The sequence below is a fragment of the Elaeis guineensis genome, chromosome 1 (assembly GCF_000442705.2).
Source record: "Elaeis guineensis isolate ETL-2024a chromosome 1, EG11, whole genome shotgun sequence".
In the NCBI taxonomy this organism is placed as follows: domain Eukaryota; kingdom Viridiplantae; phylum Streptophyta; class Magnoliopsida; order Arecales; family Arecaceae; genus Elaeis; species Elaeis guineensis.
In genome coordinates this window covers 104,965,381-104,984,808 of record NC_025993.2, presented here as the reverse complement: position 1 = coordinate 104,984,808, position 19,428 = coordinate 104,965,381, and the positions used below count along the sequence as shown (strand labels likewise).

The following is a 19,428-nucleotide window of genomic DNA, read 5'->3' as shown; positions in this document are numbered from 1 at the left end:
GGGCGTGCCGAGGAAAGAAGAGTTGTTTACCTAGTACTTTCCGGAGACGCGCCGTGATCTACGGGTACGGAGCGTGCCGAGGAAAGACAGGTATTTTTCTTAAGATTAATCACATCTATTTAATAAAAAAAAAAAGAAATATAACTCTACTAGTGCAAAATTAATTCAAAACTTCCGAGCTCTTTATTTTTAATTACATCAATTTTAAGATAATTTATTTTCTAAATCAAAAATAATACTTGTTTCTTTTGCAATCTCAACTTAGTCCAAGGTCTCTGAGGATACGATCTCGACTCATCCTACTTACGTAATGAGTAGAGTTATTTTTGGTGATATCAACGACTACGCATCACCTCCCAGATTCTGCATTCCATGTTTTCTTGTCCAAGATTTGGTTTTTCAACAATTATATATAAGCTGATGGCTGGAATAGGATTTCCGAAGAAAATATTCCTCGAATGCCTGGTACCTAAAAATCTTTTGAACCCATATGAATACTCTCCAGTTTTGTAAATACTGTGATCGAAACAACGGTCACACATAAAAGACAATCAAACTGTCACAAATTCGAATTGGCCTCTGCATTTAAATCGGTGGAATATAAAGATCATCCAATCGGAAAAAATGTTCGGCAAAGATTTTACCTTCTAGCTTCAGGCGATCGCCATTTGAGAATAATCAACAGATGAATCCTTCTTTGCTTCTTCCCCTGTTCCTTCCCCGTTTACTCTCTGCGTCTCTCTGTACTCCACTCCGTGCTAACCTAATTACCCTGAACAAAGGGGGAAAAATTCTCAACTCCTCTGGATATTTTTCCTTCCCTCTGCCAAAATAAGTACAATCCTGACCTGAATTCTACATAAGAGATCTATATATTCTACACAAACTCGGCGTTCTCCTGATGTCGCAAAACCCCATAAACACCCCAGACGAGCCATCTATCCTCTCTTCTTGGACTTGCTCCCTACATTCTGTACGCTGGCCTCGAAGGCGGCATGTTGAACACTCGAACATTAATCCTGGAGCACTTTCTCCTTGTGAAGCGCCCTCCACATCCCGTCGATGAAGATAGCATGCGGTAAGACTTTGCACCAACCCTTTACAAATTTGGTATATTCCACTGGAAGTCGGGCATTAGGGAGCAGATCAGGCCTTAAGGTTTAAAATATTAGGATCAGGTTCCTGAAACAATGGTTTAAGTATTCAAAGTAGACACCATTCCCACATCCCAAAAGCGAAATCTTAAAGAATAGAGCCTGCCACGTCATCAAAGACCATGTATAAAATCTCATTTCTAACGTGACAACTTTCAAAATGGTGACAAGAGACCATCTCGATCAGAAATATTATCTGAGCGACTCTTCGAGTGATATGATACCTTTCAACTCTCATCTCAGCTTTTAAATTATTAAAAAAAAATTCTTTGTGAGCTGAACGCACCATCAAATTCGATTGTTTTACATAATGATCATTTTTCAGTACATATTTAATATTTATAAATTAATTTTTTTATTTAAAATTTTTTTATGATAAAAATATTTTTATTTTTTAAAAGAATTATAATAATATAATCTATAATATTATAATACGAACTCAGATATCTTAAGATGAAAAGAATATTTTTATCAGACTCAGATATCTTAATATGAAAGGAACATTTTTATCCAATCATTTTTCAACGTATATTTAATGCTTGCAAATCGATTTTTTCATTTAAAAATTTTGAATGACGAAAATACTTCTATTTTTTAAAAAAATTATTATATCACGTACATTATATATGCAAAATATCGTAATATGAACATAAAATATTATAATTTTTTTAAAATATAAAATATTTTTATTATATAAAATTTTTAAATAAAAAAATATATCGTTAAAAAAATGATGACCGTATAAATCAATCGAATGAGACAGTATATTTCATGTTAGATTTTCTATACCATCCATGTTGCACAAAGAAATTTGCATTATTAAGATATAAAAAAGTTAGCTTGTCCATTTCCTTTTTGCCAATCCTCCTCTGGCCCAAAAACCGTCATATACAGACCCTTTAACAAGATAAAGCTGTTGACGGCAAAAAATGACTATCACCCAGCTTGAAAGCATCATTAGGGTGCAATAAAACCAAGTTCCTAAAGAAAAACAAACATAACTCCGAAATTAAAACTTGCACTACAAGTTTCAACAATCAGATAAAATAAAAACCTGCGCCTTAACATGCATGGAGGCCAGACCATCAGAAGGAAAGGACTGGTTTAGCCCATCAGAACTCAAAAGCAATTTCATTATTCATGCTGTCAAACAACAGGTCACCTTGAGATCCCGTGGTTTGCCCAACAACAGGTTTGATAGAACAGTAGGAGCCTCACGTGGTCACAATATAAACAAATTGTTAATCAGATGCATCAGAGAGAGGGGCTTAAGAGGGCGTGCTTGAAACAACTATTTGCTTGACCATATGAGCTGAAGAATCCAGGAAATGGTGAATGTACAGTTTTGATGTTTGGTGGGTCCAGGAAGATGGATGAGAATGTGACCGCTGGAAAAGTTATAAGAAATACTAGCTTGAAATAATACAAATTGGATCAATGCTCGATTGAGATTGTAATTTGTTACAGGGACAGATCTCAGATGACGGGACAATAGGGATCTGCCAAGAAGTTTAAAAAGGTATACAAAAGAATGGACCGGCCTAGTTACAAACTCTAACCTGCTTGAGGCTGACATTTTGATTAGTTAGTTGTATCATAACAGAAGCACTAGCATTCTGATCTAGACTCTTGAATATGCACAGGAGGTACAATTGGCACTCTTTAGAAGTTTAATTTCAGCTCTGAGAGGTCATCCATTGGAATTTCTAGGCCCACCAAATCATGGTCTTGTAATGCATCTTCATCGACATTCAACCACGAACCAATATCCTGGCCTTGTCCACCCAGACCTTCAGCTACATCCAATTCATCAATAGAGTCTATTCCATGTAGCGGCAAGTTCGGGAAAATATTATCATCCACCTCCCTGGATGAATTCTGAGCCACATTACCTGAACTCTGCAATTCAATTTCTTGGTCAACTTCAGTGCCAGCAACGCTCATGGTTTCACCCGGAGCCACCATAAAGCTGGTTGTCTCTGTAACTCTGCCAAGACCATTTCCTGAAGTTGATAACTGTGCGATCTTTTGTTTTGGCTTTGTTTTTGTTTTACGCTCACCCCTGCTGCTGCTTAATGATGGCCGGCCAGCTTTAGCAGTAGGGTTCCTCATCAATGCATCTTTGTTCGGATCCCTCTCCCTATCAGTCCTTTTCCATTTTGGACCACCTGGAAGAGTGTTGCTGGGAGTTGATGTGGCTCTTGAAGCAGCACTTGTGACAACATCATCAAGTAGCACCTCCCGCTTCTTCCCCCTGTTCGAAGCCTGGTCATTTCTAACAAAAGCTTGGTCGGACATATGAGAAAGACCTTGATATGAATCCAATGGACCTCTATCAATCTTATGACTAAGCCCATGTCTCTCAATCAAACTTGATGTTACACCCGAAGCCAAAGTACCAGAAGCTGCAAATTCACACCGGAAATACCTTATTATAGTTAGACTGGTTACAAAGAGGACATAACCCATAATATATAGCTGGAGCACAGAAATTGTCATGAAAAAGCTTTTAGCAAATTAATGAAGCAGTACCACATAGATACGTACATTATATGCAAACATGTATTATTTAGACCATCTAAATATCATACCTGAAACTCGAGGTCCAAGCTGACAACTACGTGATTCCCCATTAATATTTGTAGCAGTTCCAGATGTAATACCATCAGCATATTTTCCATCACTGCTGTGAAGAGGTGCAGAGAGAATTATATCCCGAAAAGCAGGTTCACTAAAGCAGCTTCGACCTGTTTCCTCAAATTTTTGACATCTGGCAAGAGTTCGCTTGGCAAAGGCCAAGGCGAGTTGTTTTGAAATTTTGCTGACACCACTCTTATGACTTGAACCATGACCTCCACGACCACCCTATCAAAATAGCAGGTCTTATAGGCATTTCCCAATTAATTGCATGCAACATTTCACATTTCTCACAAAATCAAAGATTCTTATCCAATACAATGGTTAATACAAGTGGATATTCTACAAATTGGTTTGACCTTGCAGTCAGGTAAGTACACGGATCAGTGGCTAGTCTCTGTCTGACAAGTATCCCTTGAGGGAGGAGGCACTTAATTCATGAATCTTAACAAAGAAAACAAACATGCAAATGATATGATATAATAGTTTACTTGAGGAGCTTTCCAGTGTTTATTTACAAACATGCAAAAGATGACCTAATTCTGGCATCGAAAGAGCATGTAAAAATTCAAAGGTTTTAGAATAGATAATTTGCATAAGACTGAAAGAAAAGAAATCTGGTGCTGTACACTGTGGAAAGATTTACCAGGACAGGCCATCACAAAAAATGGAAATATTAGGACAAAGACTGGTTTACTTATTTAAATAAAAGCTAATAATAATTTGCCTGCTGGTTTACTCAAAATAGCAGATACCACATCAACCACGTTAACAAAGACTGTGGCCCACATGTGAATGAAATAATGTAGAGAGAAGCAAGAAAACAACAATAATTTACCTTTGTACTGGATACCAAAGGAAAACCATCTAGATTTTAATGACTACAAAGCTTGCCAACACTCAAAAAGGCTGTGGATTAAGGAGGTGAAAGTAAAAAATGAAAGAATCCAAAATAGAAAATAAAAAAAGAACAAGAAGAAGAAGAACAAAACAAGATATGATATGAACTCCGAACCTTTATAACCCCAAAATGACCATCAAGCAAAAAGTACCAAAAGCTATCAGCACATTCAAAATGGGCTCTTTTGTTACACATCACCATCTAACAAATCAATTTTCTTCATCATACATTTTTGCTAGTTTCTGGTAGACAGACATACACAAACATATATAAATAGATACCAACAAATATCACACATACATAATGGCAACAAAAAATAAAAATACAAAAAACATACCGAACAGTGAGCACAATTGCAGGTACAAGATATAACCATCCAAGAACAAGATTAAATATGGCAATTGTAATTAGTTGACCCCCTACCCCTCCCCCCATACCTTCCCCACCCCCCCCCCCCCCAAAACCCAAAAAAAAAAAAGAAGAAAAAAGCAAATACAAGATTTACAAAATTGATGAGAGTAAACAAATCTTACAACCTAAAAGGTCTATCTGAATGGAGATGAAATGGTTGGAGGTATTTCTTCTCTTTTTTCCTGGTTATAAGATATAAGAAACCAAAAGCTGCAGATATATGTTAGCCGCAAAACATTTATGTGCTTGATTGATAACTGGTGGGGAAAAAGCCAAGACAGGTTCCATACTAGGAAGAAAAAGGTTAATAGGTCAAAGCCCAGAATGACCAAGGATAATTACTTAGTAATAGCAGGCACAAGCACAGGCTTGGGCTGCTTTTAAGACAAGGCAGGCTTCTCTGATGCCTATTGTCCATAACAAATATGGCTTCTATTGCCAGACTAAAAACAGAGGCATCAAGAGATGAGGCAGAATTCTAGCCTGGACAGCAGTAATGATATAACCTGTACAATAATTGCAACATGAATGATCTACACCTTGAGGAAAAAAAACAGCTCCACAGAGAAAGATGGCTATGGGAGAAGGACAAAAATTAACAGAGTATTTTGACTTAACAAATGAACACATCCCAAGCATTCTGCATCCAGAGAAGGTACATGACGAGTATGGTTAGTAATATAAGGGACAAATTTGATTAGTTAAATGCAACCAGTTCCAACGGGCAGCTTGATGCATGAGTTTAATGGATAATGCATCTCTTTAGTCCATTCATGACAAAGTTTCTTACTACATCACACATGAAAGTTTGATAGATGAAGATTTACAACATAATGTCTTCACCTTCCAGAAGGGGAAATTAAGAACAATTACCGTTAGCCTTTTATATGCAATCTCAACAAGTTTGTTCATAGCAAGCTGCTCCAGGTTCCTGCAAGTTAGCAATTGAAGATGTTTGGTCACACGGATGAGTAGAGATAGTAACTTGCAAGGCAGTCCAGAGTATGTAAATACATACCTCTCCTCAAGTTCTTTCCCATCTTGAATAGTTTTTTCCAATTTATGCAACTGATTTTTCCTTTTCATCACCTATTAAATCAGTAAATGCATTATATTAGCAACCGAAGAAGATCCAAAGAACTAAGATGCTTTCATGTTTCTTTTACAATAAAATAATTGCAACAACAAAACAGGTTATGGTGGGAGAGATGTTGCAAAACTGTATCAAGCATTATTTGCAACCTCTGACCATATAGCATGCACTTTTCCGATAGCAGTTACGAACTGTAAGTTGTGTACTACATTTCAAGACAAAAAGTACATGGAAAAATGGAATGCTTGTTCTTTTATTTCCTTGCATATCCGAAAAAATCAAAAGATAACAGCCAGTGTTTGGGGCAAGATAAAATACTGTTGGCTCCATGAGGGCTAAAAGAATACATGAGAGGATGGCATTGCACAAGCTTAAATAATAAAATGAGTTGTTTTAGAACGATTTAATTATTGCAAAGGGCAGATTAACTTATAGGAAAACAGAAACCATTGAATAAGGCAGATTAACTTATAAATAAGCAGAAAAGATTGACATATAAGAAAAGGATATCTTTTGAAAATACAACCTGCTGGTACAGCCCCATCTTAAGCTCTGAAATAGCTTTGTCGATCTCACAGTCTTCACCCTCAGCTAGATCAGGCTGTAATAAAGAAATTCAGTAAAAAAATGGACAATTCATCGTCCAGCATAAAGAGAAGATTAACATGTTCAAATGTTTGCAGCAGGTGACAAGCTGTTAAAAATATAAAGCATATGAAATAAGAACATAGATACAAGGCTCAAAACAGAGATGACAGGCCTGTAGGTCTGTACCTTTCTCCTCAGAAAGCAAGCTGGGACATATCCTTAGATTGTTTAAAAAATTTAGGTTGAGGCAATTGTAATTTGCAACACTTATGCTACTTGAAGCAAGTGAAACATGGATAGTACTTTCAGCTAATGTTATACATAAGCATAATTTTAGTGAAATAATTCTGCTGAAGTTATATTATCAAGCGCATATTACATTATGAAAGTATATAATAACAAGAAAAAACAATGACCAACAATAGATGATACAGCACAAAGGAACATATTAGACCACTTACATAAGAATCAAAATAAAAGTTGCTTAAGACATATACATAGCCAACTGGTGGGTTGGTGCAAGCAAATCAGAAAATCCAAAGGTATACTAGAGATGCTGCATTAGAGAGGAAAAAAATAATATCATGGGCATTGTCCTCTGTTTGATCTCTAGCTTACAAGATAACACACCTGCAACTATTTTCAACTAAGCTCCAGTATTTGATTAAAAAAGGGGAAATCAAGTTGTCAGGCTGAGTGCTAAAGCACAAAGATAAAGAGGTAGAAGGAGAGATTGTGTGAAATAGAGCTTGAGTATTCCTTTTTCCCTTTCCCATTTCATATAAATTACCACGTTGTCATTAACCAGAAGGGCAAGGTACTGGACCATGCAAGAAAAGCATGAGGCCCTTCTCCATAAGAAGAATCAGCTAATCTGGTCCTCTATATGTCAGAAAAATAATGTAAGCCAGACATTGTGTCAAAATAGGTAGGTGCTGCAATTCAATGATATCAATAGGAAAGGGAACTGAGCAATGAGGATCGGACGGACAAAGGGTGACTGTGTGATTAGCTAAATGGATACGATATAACCACATGAATTTTCCCTCTCTTGGGTGTGCCTGTGGGGGAATAGTTGAGAGAAAATCAATTATAAACCAGAGGCCCCACTAAAAGATTGTTAAGGTCAACTTTACTGGGGGCTCAGTAGAAAGTCTAGATGCCAAATGTGTCAGAGGGTGAACATTTAACTCTCTTAGATACAATGATTAAAAGGACTAAAATTTCCATCATTACAAGGTTTGGATGTACTTGAGCAATTGGAGATTATGGAAGTGGTAGTGTAGTCTAAGTTGAAGCATATACAAAAGGTGAAAGGCATCATAGTTCAACCTCTAGATATGATAATCCTTACAAGAAAGATATTATTTATGGGAAACTATCATGATCGATTAACTTAGGCCTGGTACACACACTCCATTCCTTATCGAAAAGAGAGAAAGAGAATACACATACATATATAAAAAAAGACAGAAACAAGTGCAAATGAAGCAGACATCGCAAGAAACAGCCACAGGAAGATGGGAGGTCTAGAAATCCAACCACCAAGATGACTTAGTTGCTTTGATGCTTTCTATTAGAGATTCTCCTTCATTTCCTGTTATTCTTAATTGTGCTTGCTGTTTTTATATATTTTTATAAAATGTACCTTCAACAGCCAATAACAAGACAGATGTAGCGAAATACAAGTAATTCAGTGCTTGCCCAACAACGAGGAAATAAATGAAATGAAAGATACTAATGTAGAAAAGAGTGCATACCACTGAATCAGGATACAGGCCTATACTGTGCAGCTCCATCAAAACCCTATCACCCAAAGACATATGCTCAAATTGACACTCATATGTGGAAGTACCAGAAAAACTTGTACCCATGGTCTGTAGATGATTCAAATTAGTTTGCCCAAACTCCGAAAGAGACCCATTATCTGCATGTTTCATGATACTGTTTTCTGCCAATACCTCGTCACCAGACATGAAATTCTGAATATTTGAACTCCTGAGGTTGCCAGACATCATAAATCCATTGCAAGGAATATTATCTCCTGAGCGGTTTTTCTGATTCTTGAAACCAAGGTCCATTTCAAACCCAGATTTCATTAAATCTGTCTCATGTTCATTTTGAACATTGCTATAAGTGCCATAAGGAAGATAATCACTTGAAAACTGCAAAACTGTATCTCCTTGTTCAATGTCGCAGTCAAACTGCTCAGTTCCTTCTTCTGAAATGAAGGCTGAGAGAAGCCTCTGTGATAGTGGAACCATTTTCTCAAGCCACTTCTCTGTTTCTACTTTTCCACATGCTGTGTCGGCATGTTTTGGCTCATCAACTGAAGACAGATTCCCAACAGATTTATTCTGTCCAACAACATTTGTTTGACTTTGTTCAATAGAAAAAGAACAGTGAGGTGATAGTACTGTTTGGCACACAAGCTCACCCTGAAAGAAAAAATATATACATACGTACATCCATATATATACATCCATAAAGAAGACCACTGAAACAGAAAAGATATGGCACTGGTCCAAAGTTGTCTTAGATAAACTGGTATTGCAATACCAGCCTGTGGGCCATGGAAATGAAAAGATTAATAAGAACTGAAAGAAATTGAGATAACAATGGAGCAAGCCCCAATGTTTTCAAAGGGTCAATAAGGAAAAAAAAAGGAACAAAGAGCTAGAGCAAAAAGTGAGGCTTTGTTTTTATTCAGAATAAAAAGAGGCAGATGTTGTAAGAAGAGAATTGGAAAAAGTTGATACCTTTCTGTCATGATCAACATCAATCATCTTAGACAAACTTTCATCAAGCTCCTCCACAAAATTTATCTGATACAAAGGTTGATTCAACACAAAAAAAATAAAAACAATATTAAAAATATAAATTCAACTAAAATACAAATTGCAGCAGCATAGAAACTAGCCTGATTCTTCACATAGGTTATATCTTCCAAAGTAGCAAAAGCAAAATTTGGTTCCATTTTCTTCCAGAAAGGACTAGAACATGCCGTATCTGCAAAAGAAAGAAAGCTGAAATTTTTTTTAAAAAAAAAATGACAATCGAAAAAGGAATGTCTTTGCTGTTTAAAATCAAAATAGCTAGCAGGGTGGATGCACACAGCTAGCATTGCGAGCGGCATTTGCAGCTGATAACATCTCTTCATGGTCATCATCTGATTCACCTACAAATTATAAATATATAAGATGCCTGTATATTTAAATATAGGTAAAAAGAGAATACCAAAAATCTATTGCAAAATCTAAAAATATAATTTATATTTTCTTTTTTGAAGAAAAAAGACCTACTAAATATACAACCTGTCAAGTCTGAGGAACCGTTGTTTATAATTTGTGCAGGACGAGAATAAGCCTTGCGATCAGACACCTTTTTGGAAGGAGGGCGACCTACCCTACTGCACCAAAGAAACATTGATTAAATTAAGCATGAATCAAATTAGTAACCAGCAAGTAAAAAAATAACAGATTTTTGGTCTCTTGAAAAATCAAATGCAGCACCTTTCACTCTTATCAGAACCAGATCTCCCACTTTTCAGCGGCTTTGCTGTGTCAATATGTTCTGATTTTTCTTTCGTTAAGGTTAAGCATGCTTTTGACTGCATTGAACCTCTTCCACTCCTTCCTTGCCTCCGAACTCCATCTCCAATTTCTTCTTTTGAAGGAACCTTATTCTTCTTCGAAGGCAAAACAAAAGCCATTGTTTTATGGACTGTATTCAGGGGCCCATCCTCTAACTCAATATTATCAATTCCCTTTTCTTTAAGCTTGTTTCCAATAGCTCCTGATTCCTCACTTTCTGATAATCCAGCTGGAGATGGCTGATTATCAGGCTTCAAATTTGACTGCAGAGTGTTATTAGATATGCCCCTGGAAGGTACAGGCCCACCAGACTCCACAGTTGTTAATCTTGCCCCAACATCAGAAGCTGCAAATCCTTCAGGCAAAATCTGGGCTTCATCAAAATTCGAGACTGGAGAAACCACGTTTGCCCTTCTTGTCCGGGAGATTTTTTGGGGACGCTGACCCCCCCATTGAGTTACAGGAGGTGATGATGATCCTGCAGGCATGGGACGCTTACGATTGGTCACCCCAGTTACAGGCTGGACTTTGCCTAGGGAAGGGGCTTGCTCCCATCCATCCATACCTCCAGTTGTGCGAGAAAAATTAGAAGAAGCATTCATGACAGCAGCTGAACCTGTCCTCGGTGCCCTAGATGCTTTTCCTTTGGTCAAAGGACTTTGACTACCTGGTTGACCATCCTCACGGACATTTAGCCTGGATATCAGGATGACTTAAAATCACTTTAATAAATGGTAGTATGATACATGACAGAAAATAATGGAGAAAATTCTATAAAGAAACAAAAAGGTCCCTGTGAGACCATAAAAACCTAATCATAAGCAACAAGCATTGTGCTGTTCAATAAGGTTGTGATTATATAAACTAGCATTGGACATGCAATGCGCATGATACACAGCATAGCCATTAAACAGTTGCAATCAAGTTAGGAGGCAGTGGAGATCAATGGGTGAAGATCATGTATGAGAACGGAGCCAAAAGAGTCAATTGTGCAGGTATTGAGGAAAAACATTAGGAAAGAAAAACAGAATGTCAGTATAAGGGATTTGTAAAATCAATGAATCGGAATTTTCTGTCATATAATAGAATAGCTCCGAGCTATCAAAGCAGTATAAATGAAACTGTCAAATTTGGAAGACCTCACAAAAAGTATACATACTTATTGCTTCCTTTAGCTATAATCCGCTCCTTATCTAGTGCAGCAGAGCGCTCTCGTCGCTCATTTGAAAGAGAGCAATTATCCAAGTCATTCCTGGGTATGACACGGGTACTACCACCACTTAATTGGGAACTGCCATCAATCTTGTTGCTTCCTACAATTCCACTGGATGGTCCAGGACTGCAAGATGGGAAGTTCAAGAAGAAATAGAAGAAATTCACTAAATTCTATAACCATAAAAACCTAACCAAATAATTAACACAATAGTGACTGAACAGCATGCATGTCAAGTATCTAAAGCATTTATAGCAAGGCTAAAATGCAAAAAAGTCAAAAATTAATTTCTTTCTTTTTTCTTACACGAGGTTAAAGAAATGATAAAAGGATAATCTTGGAAGCAGCAACAGCAAAACCATGAATAGAACTTTTCCTTCTTTTCTGAAATAAAAAGAGGGCAGAGGTTGCACTCCCACAGCAAACTATCCAAGAGAAAGGAGGCAGCTTATCCATGAATAAAAAATAAACAGAACAAGCAAAATACAAGAAGAGAGAGCTGTGGTGTCTAAAAACTAACAATAGTAGACACAAACCCAAAAACAAACAGGTACAAAGCTCATCCCAGAGGGAATGTTAATAGCAAATAAACCCCATTTAATCTTGGTCCATGAAAACTATCTCAAAGCTTTCCTTCTAAATGGCCAGATGAGGTTTAAGTTTCTCTTCTTCATCTCTTCCATAAATAACAAATTTCCTTGATAAAAGCTGTCACTCCATTGTGTTGGTCACCACAATTAAGAGACAGAATGTTTGAAGTACTCAGAGTCAAACATTTGGTTTAATATAACTAGTTGATTTTCATCCACCAAAATCTACAAAAATATTTGAACAAGCCCAGAAGTGCTTAAAGCTATCAGAAAACCAAGGAGATGGAGTATCATATATATACAGAATCAAAAACATAATGTGATATAGACATATCCCTCTTAGAAAATGTTTGAGGATTATAATATATAAATAAGTATGGAGATATGCAACAAGTCATATAACATCAATCTGGGGCAAGTGCTTGCATATGATTTCACTACTTGTTCCTAGTGACAATCATCCGACAGGCAATGGGTTATCTGCAGTTCTGCACTACAGCCTACAATCGAGTTTCCACATCATCTTAATAAATTCTCCCTCAGTTTATCTTACTAATAATATTGCTAAGTCCCCCAGTTCATCATCCAACATTATAATACATAAGATTGCTACATTCTTCATTTTTAATAACCGTATAAATCTTTGTTTAAGTCTCAGTGATAGCTCATAGTCACATGGTGGATGATCACATAACTCTCCACGTAAAACTCCTATCCATCCACCCAGCCAATTAACTCCCATCTGAGACATTTCCATTTATTTTTCTATCCTTCCATTTTCTGTTACTCTGTTCACCCTTCTATAGTTACATAAGTCCACATTATATCCTAGACAATAACGTATATAAAGGAACTACTTTTTCTATATTGAAACTCAAGTGTCCAGACATACAAAGGTAAGGCTTGAAGAGGCTTGTCGTTATCAACCCACTAATAATCGAACAAGTCACTTTATAAGTAGTTCATACCTGATAATTGATACCTCATACACAATTTAAACCAATAGCCAAAAGATCTACTAGGAACCTCACATGATGTTACAACATATATTACTGAATAACAGTAAAAGCTATGTATAGCTTCCTCCTCTTCACACTAAGTTCTTCAATTAATCAAATGAGTAATTACTAAGATAGCCTTCTTGAAATGACCAAATTATTTCAACCACTCCATCTCCATCCCTTGGAATCATCTTACACTTCCTTCTTATTACTTGTTATAATTCTGTTCATCTAACAGTCTTCTGGTCTTCAAAATCTCACTGAAATGATTTAATACCAACCGAGCCCAATTAAAAAAAAAAAAATCTCCATATTCTAATCAGCACCTATTAAGTATGAAGATTCTTTTTTTCATCACCAAAGCAACCTGTACTTTAGTTGCTCTAAGGATTTAGGGATGTCCTGCCTATCCCAGCTGAAACCAATCAAGGCCAGTCGGTGCGAAGCTGGGTCAGTACCAAGCTGGTTTGGCTGCTATCAGGCATGACCCAACCGTGTCATTTGAGTTGGATAAAAGAGAAAGACAGCAATGGAGGGTCATGCTCCCTTTCTTTTTAGCTTAGTCATGGGGTAAGTACGGCCAGAGACGGAGAAAGAGGAGGGAGAGAATCAGAGAACAATAGAAGGGAGAGGATCAGTTAAAAATTGCACAAACATAACAAATATTCACTCAAATATTCATCTAAGGTAAAGAAATTGAACAAACAAAAGAAAAATTGATCTTCCCCTATGGTACGTGGCTAACAAACCATCTCAGGAGTCAGGCTGGTAGCATTCTGTTACCATCCCAACTTGGGACAAAAATGGTAAGAGGCTCAGTACAGTTGTCTTAAACATTGGCCCTAATAGCTATAGACTGCCCTAATTTTTCATCTCAATGTGCGCATCATGGCAACTACATCTCTTAACATTATCTGGATACAATTTTCCATCTTTTCAGATCCTCACCACCCCTTACAAGAAGCCTCTCACAATCACTTTTAGTGCATCCTAAATAAACAATAGATTAAACAACAAAACACCTCAATATCCAATCAAGTTGCAGAAATTGATAATTATGCAACAGCTATGATGGATACACTTGCCTTCTCATACCAAGAAACTTCTTAAATCCAGCTACTACTAGCTTCCCATACATGTAGTATACTTACCTAGTGTCCCTTGACTCCCTCTTATTACTAAAATGCAACAGACAGAATTTCAGTTCTCTGTCCAAGATAAAGAGAGATGACACCCTTAGTTAATTATTAACACCAGTCTCTACATATTTAACCCAATTTCTAACCTACTTCTCTAACTTGAAGTTTTGCTCATTGTAAAAGTTTCCCCCAAACTCTTGAAGAAAACATATCTTAAAGTGACAAATAATCAACATGTTCCTGACACCATCATAAAAGAATAGTCAAAATCGTCTTCCAATTTTGCCAGAATGTAAAAAGCAGACTCACTGACAAGCATCAGATTTTGACAACCAATAAAGCAAGCAAACAACTAGATAATGAGAAGCCACTTTTCTATGGCAAGTAGCAATTTACACCAACATATGAATTTAAGATTGTTAAAAAAAAAAAAAATCATGTTGAAGATTACCGGAATCCAAGGTTATCACATGACCGTGGACGGGGTTCATTAGTGGGCCTCTGTTGAATTGCCTGTTTGATGTCTCGATCGCCTTCTATGACTCTGTTAACCATTGTGCCAACAGAGCGTTTTCTTTTCATTCCAGGAGGGAGCCCACGAATCTTATCTTCAGAGGGCATTGGTCCACCATTGCAGGCCCTGAGAATATTTTTATCCTTGTCTGTTGTTGTACCTTGCCTCACAGGAACAGCACCACGCCCTTCCAGCTGAAGCAGAAAGAGGAAAATTATTTAGCGTACACTAAAAACATATCAGCAATATTTGAAATTATTTTCATCAAACAGCTGCCCACTGATCAGAATAAATAGCTCATATGCTTCTTCTTACAAGAGACCAAACATGCATGGTATTAAAAATATCCCATGAGGAAAATGAATGAAAATGATAACAAAAGTGCTTATATCCTGACTGTAAAACTAGCACTATCAGTACAATTAAAAATCCATCCACAAAAGTTCAAAAGCCTTAAGCAAATAACATCTTGATAAGAAATACAAACCCGTACTTCCGCCATCGATGAGCGAACACGCTTATTTGGAACAACATTCTTTGTCCTGTCCTCCAATCTCGAACTTGCAACTTCTGCAGGGTTTTGATGAGCCTGACCACCCATCTTTAACAAATTCGCACCACCTGACTTCTCACTTGATGGTTCACTTCTTTGTCGTTTCCTTGAGAGAATGTTGCGATACTTTTCCAATTTCAGTAGTGAGTCATGCAAGAACCTTGCTCTATCCCTGGTCAAAGTGATGCTATATCCTCAGCAAACAACCACTATTGGATATGTACTGGTTTTCTAATGAGATTATATGTAACTTATATTCTGGTTTGTAGGAATTTCAGCACTTGTTCTGTGTGCCCTAGAACTGAGACATGTAAATCCTTCAACCAAGTAGGTTGAAAGGATTCTGGTTTGTGCTACAATGAGATATATCAAAAACAATCTACAATTATAATGCACTGTAAATTATTGGGTGGCACGTCATGGATACAGTATGCATAATGGGCCATTCTGAGAATAGAGGAGGAAGGAAAACAAATAGGGTACCTGGCCCTGGTTGATGACTCTAGCACGCTTGCTTTGAAACGTTTTAGTTCCTCGGATGCTATAGGAGGGAGGGGCTTAGACTGTACAGAACCAAATGAATGCTCCTCAACAGTAAGACCAAGAACCCTTCTTAACTCTCCCGAGCGACTATACTTCTGCTCACTCATGGAAATGGGCTCCAACGTTAGATACTGGGACACTGGCGGGATTTCCATTGATGGAGCTGCGTTTCTGGATGTGCCCGTCCCTGAAACCATAATGCGGTTCTCTAGGCTCTCACGAAAGCTTCCAGACCTTTCCAAATTGGAGGCAGAGTACGTTCCCCGCTGCCCGCTTGGATATGTGGTCGCAAATGTCGATGCATCCAGACCACTTGAAGCCAACTCTGTTCTTGTGCTCCCCGCCATTTCACTTTTAGCTACTCATTACAAATTAAATCCACATTTTGCTCCCACTCATGCACATCACCATTTCCTTTGCACTTATTGGCATCAAATATGGCATAACTCGATATAAATAACCCACGCATAAGAGGGCAGCATTAAGCATGGGAAACACAAGACAGACATACAATAAGATTATGAACTTTCTCTACAACCCCAGAAGCTAAATTCGATACTTAATCTGCATCACACAGATTAAAGATTGTTTTTTCCCGTTTTCCACAGGAGATGCGACTCCAATACCCTGCTAAAACAAAGCAGAAAATAGAAAGGAACTTAAGAAGTGGGAGGATGTTAGTGGAAACAGAACTAAGAAACTTCAACCTTCCATTGAAGGGCCAAAGAGACCACAAAGTCTAGCGACAACAAGAGCGAAAACAGTAGTTACAATGCTCGAGCTATCGTAACGACCTGAAAGCTCAAGAATTCGACCAAAGGCAGAGTCCCACGAGATCAGAAAAGAATACTACAAGCAGCAACAGCAAGAGGGCCCCCCCGGAAAAAGACCAAAAAAAAAAAAAGGAAAAAAAAACAACTTGAAGTCCAAACCTCCAGCACGTTACTAGAAAATTCCGGAACAATCGAACCAAAACCCTAACGAGGACAAGAATTTCAGGGGATTTGAGCAAGAAATCCGAAGCAGAACCCCAAGTCGTCGACCAAATTACATGAATACGGCAACTTTAGCTCCCCAACGCGGGCCGAACAGACAAGAAAACCATCCGGCGACCGCGACGAAGCGAAATCTGAAGCTTAAGCAACCAAAATCAAGCGACAGAAGAGAGAGAAGTAAAAAGAGGGGCGAGAGAACCCTAATCGCGTGTCGAATCCGGCGATTCCGCGGGCGGGGTCAAACCCTAGTTCAACCTGAATTCTAGGGCTCCTCGGACGATTGGATCACCTGCAGGCATTCCGCGATCGGACCGGGTCGGATCGGAATTCGGGGACAGAAGGGCCGGATTCGATGACGGAGAGGACGGATTTTGTACCCGGAGCCGTCGTCGGAGAGAAACTTCCGATATCAGGGGTCGGCGAATGTCTTTAATAAAGACCCAATAGAACACACGCGGGGGGATAGAGAGAGAAGGGGGTCGCTATTTTTTGGGGGTAAAGAAGAAATAATCTTGGGATTGGGACGGGGGTTGGAGCCGCCTTATTTCCCATTTCCTTTTGGCAGGGTTCCGAGCAGACAAAGCAGCGTAGCATGGACCAAATGGGTTCGTTTGAATCTTGAATCATGAGAGCCCATTTCGGTAGGCAAATCATCGCTGAAATAGTATAATGGATGGAATGTACGAAAGATGTACCACCCTTTAGCTACGACTAACAAAAGCTGTCTTTTGACCATTATAAGTCAAAGCTTAGGAGATTCATGGAAGTGACTTAGGGTTGACTCATACGTAGAAGACAAAATGCAGTGAAATTGGAGAGGCATCGAAGCCTCGAGAGGAATAGATCGAAGAAGTCAGCTGGGGGCGCTCGAGAAAGAGCCCGACCAGCCTGAGGAGCCTGGGCAAATTGCAGCTACCCCCCCCCACCCAAACACGGGAGGGACGCATCGCATGGCCTCTCGAGGAATGCTGACAAGCTGCTCTCCATTGTCATCTCGTGCTTGACGATGGCTGCCTTTCTGATCATGGATTTGTCTGTCATGTCTACAGAGACAAGATTGAAGTTAGAAAAAATTAGTAGCAACTCAAAAACTTGAAAAATCAAGAAATTCTTATCCTAAGGCCGAGCAGAGCTGGGCCCGCCATTGATCAATGTCTGCTCAACCAACTTACGAATAGAAGGCCTTGATGCCGCACAAAAAATCCAAGATCTGCTACTCCGCATCAGAGAGGATAGAGACTCGTTTCAAAATTTTATTGGGGAAGGTATTAGACCCTTGATCTGCTCAAAGAACACAAAAAAGAAGCAACCTTCCAAACATGCATCGAAGAAGGACCGTCTTGGATAAATTGGAACCTTTTTCGAGGAGATATACCACCAACCCTCTTTGAACACTCGGTAGAATGCTTCTTAAGCATGTAATATGCACGAAATAGCCTGATTTTAGGCTAAAGATTGTGCAGAGCCAAAAGAGATAAAAAGCCAGTACTAACCCCCTACATGTTGGAAACGAACTAGGTAGGTACTAATCAGAAACCATCAAGAAGAAGAATTGTAGAGGAAGAAAGAGGAAGCCTCAACCCTGAATTAGGAATCTACTTATAAAGACCAATGCACGCATAATAGCAGGCATTTGTCCTCTCTTTTGCCCCAAGTAGTCTAAAGAAGAAGTCTACGCGACGTATTAGCCTATTTGAAATCGATTTAAGTCATTCTGGTCTAAAACATACTCTTTAACACTGAGACCAAAAGTTTCTAGTTCAACACTATCAGAGCCATCAAAAGGTTGGGACAAAGTTGCTCAAGTCAACTAATTAGTAGAGAGTTCACTCTCGAATGAAATGTCCATAATAGCGAATAGAGACGGAGAAGAAAGAAAAGAGAAGAAGCTAATTTATGGATGTTTGCGAACAATAATGGCTGATGAAAGGATGTTGGAGAAAGGAAGGAGAAGAGAATTAAAAGTTTCCACCAAATGGAGAACCGTAAAAGACGAAAAAGCGTTCATCAAATAGGAGAATCGACTCAAACTTTTGCCCTATATATAAAGCTCTGAACAAGGGTGATCTCAGCGGCTATCTGATCACCCATCCATTGGCTACCATATGTAATCTCGGCATTTGGCAATTTGTAGCTTCTATATATCAATATTTATTGGAACCATAAGAAGGAATAACTATAGCAATGAAAATTCCATCTTTACATATGACACTTTGAAAATGGAACCAACTTTGTGGAAGTGCTAATCACTGGATATAGTTTCTATAAGTGTCCGAAGCTAATCTAACAGCTCGAATTTAATTCGGCTGGCTCATCCGATGAGTAATTGGCTATTTCCTTCGCCTGAGCTGAGCAAGCACAACTCAGGCTTAGAAGTAGAAGACAAGTAATACGACTTAGATTCTCCATCCATAAAATCTCATCTGATAGCTTGGGTTGCCAAGCAGACGATGGCACATGTTCTACCAAATCAATGGCCAATGAAATCTCCAAATAAATAGTG

General features: G+C 38.3%; 1 protein-coding gene across 6 annotated transcripts; it reads right to left on the bottom strand.

Annotated features, from left to right (window-relative positions):
- Positions 1 to 2,574: 2,574 nt before the first annotated feature.
- LOC105038242 (uncharacterized) lies at positions 2,575 to 17,427 on the bottom strand. Of its 6 annotated transcripts, XM_010913977.4 has the most exons (16): positions 17,125 to 17,427; positions 15,871 to 16,557; positions 15,322 to 15,559; positions 14,772 to 15,028; positions 11,537 to 11,716; positions 10,297 to 11,073; positions 10,099 to 10,193; positions 9,900 to 9,962; positions 9,705 to 9,793; positions 9,544 to 9,609; positions 8,545 to 9,222; positions 6,723 to 6,797; positions 6,122 to 6,192; positions 5,977 to 6,034; positions 3,746 to 4,019; positions 2,575 to 3,559 (listed from the first exon to the last, which is right to left on the bottom strand). In XM_010913977.4, the coding sequence occupies exons 2-16, from the start codon at positions 16,275 to 16,277 to the stop codon at positions 2,817 to 2,819; spliced, it is 4,071 nt and encodes a 1,356-aa protein (XP_010912279.1). In that variant the 5' UTR covers positions 16,278 to 16,557; positions 17,125 to 17,427; the 3' UTR covers positions 2,575 to 2,816. The 6 variants fall into 6 exon arrangements, with proteins under 6 accessions (XP_010912279.1, XP_010912278.1, XP_010912280.1 ...); XM_010913976.4 differs by having other exon boundaries at positions 15,871 to 17,427; XM_010913978.4 differs by having other exon boundaries at positions 10,099 to 10,190; positions 15,871 to 17,427.
- Between the last annotated feature and the right edge of the window lie 2,001 nt (positions 17,428 to 19,428).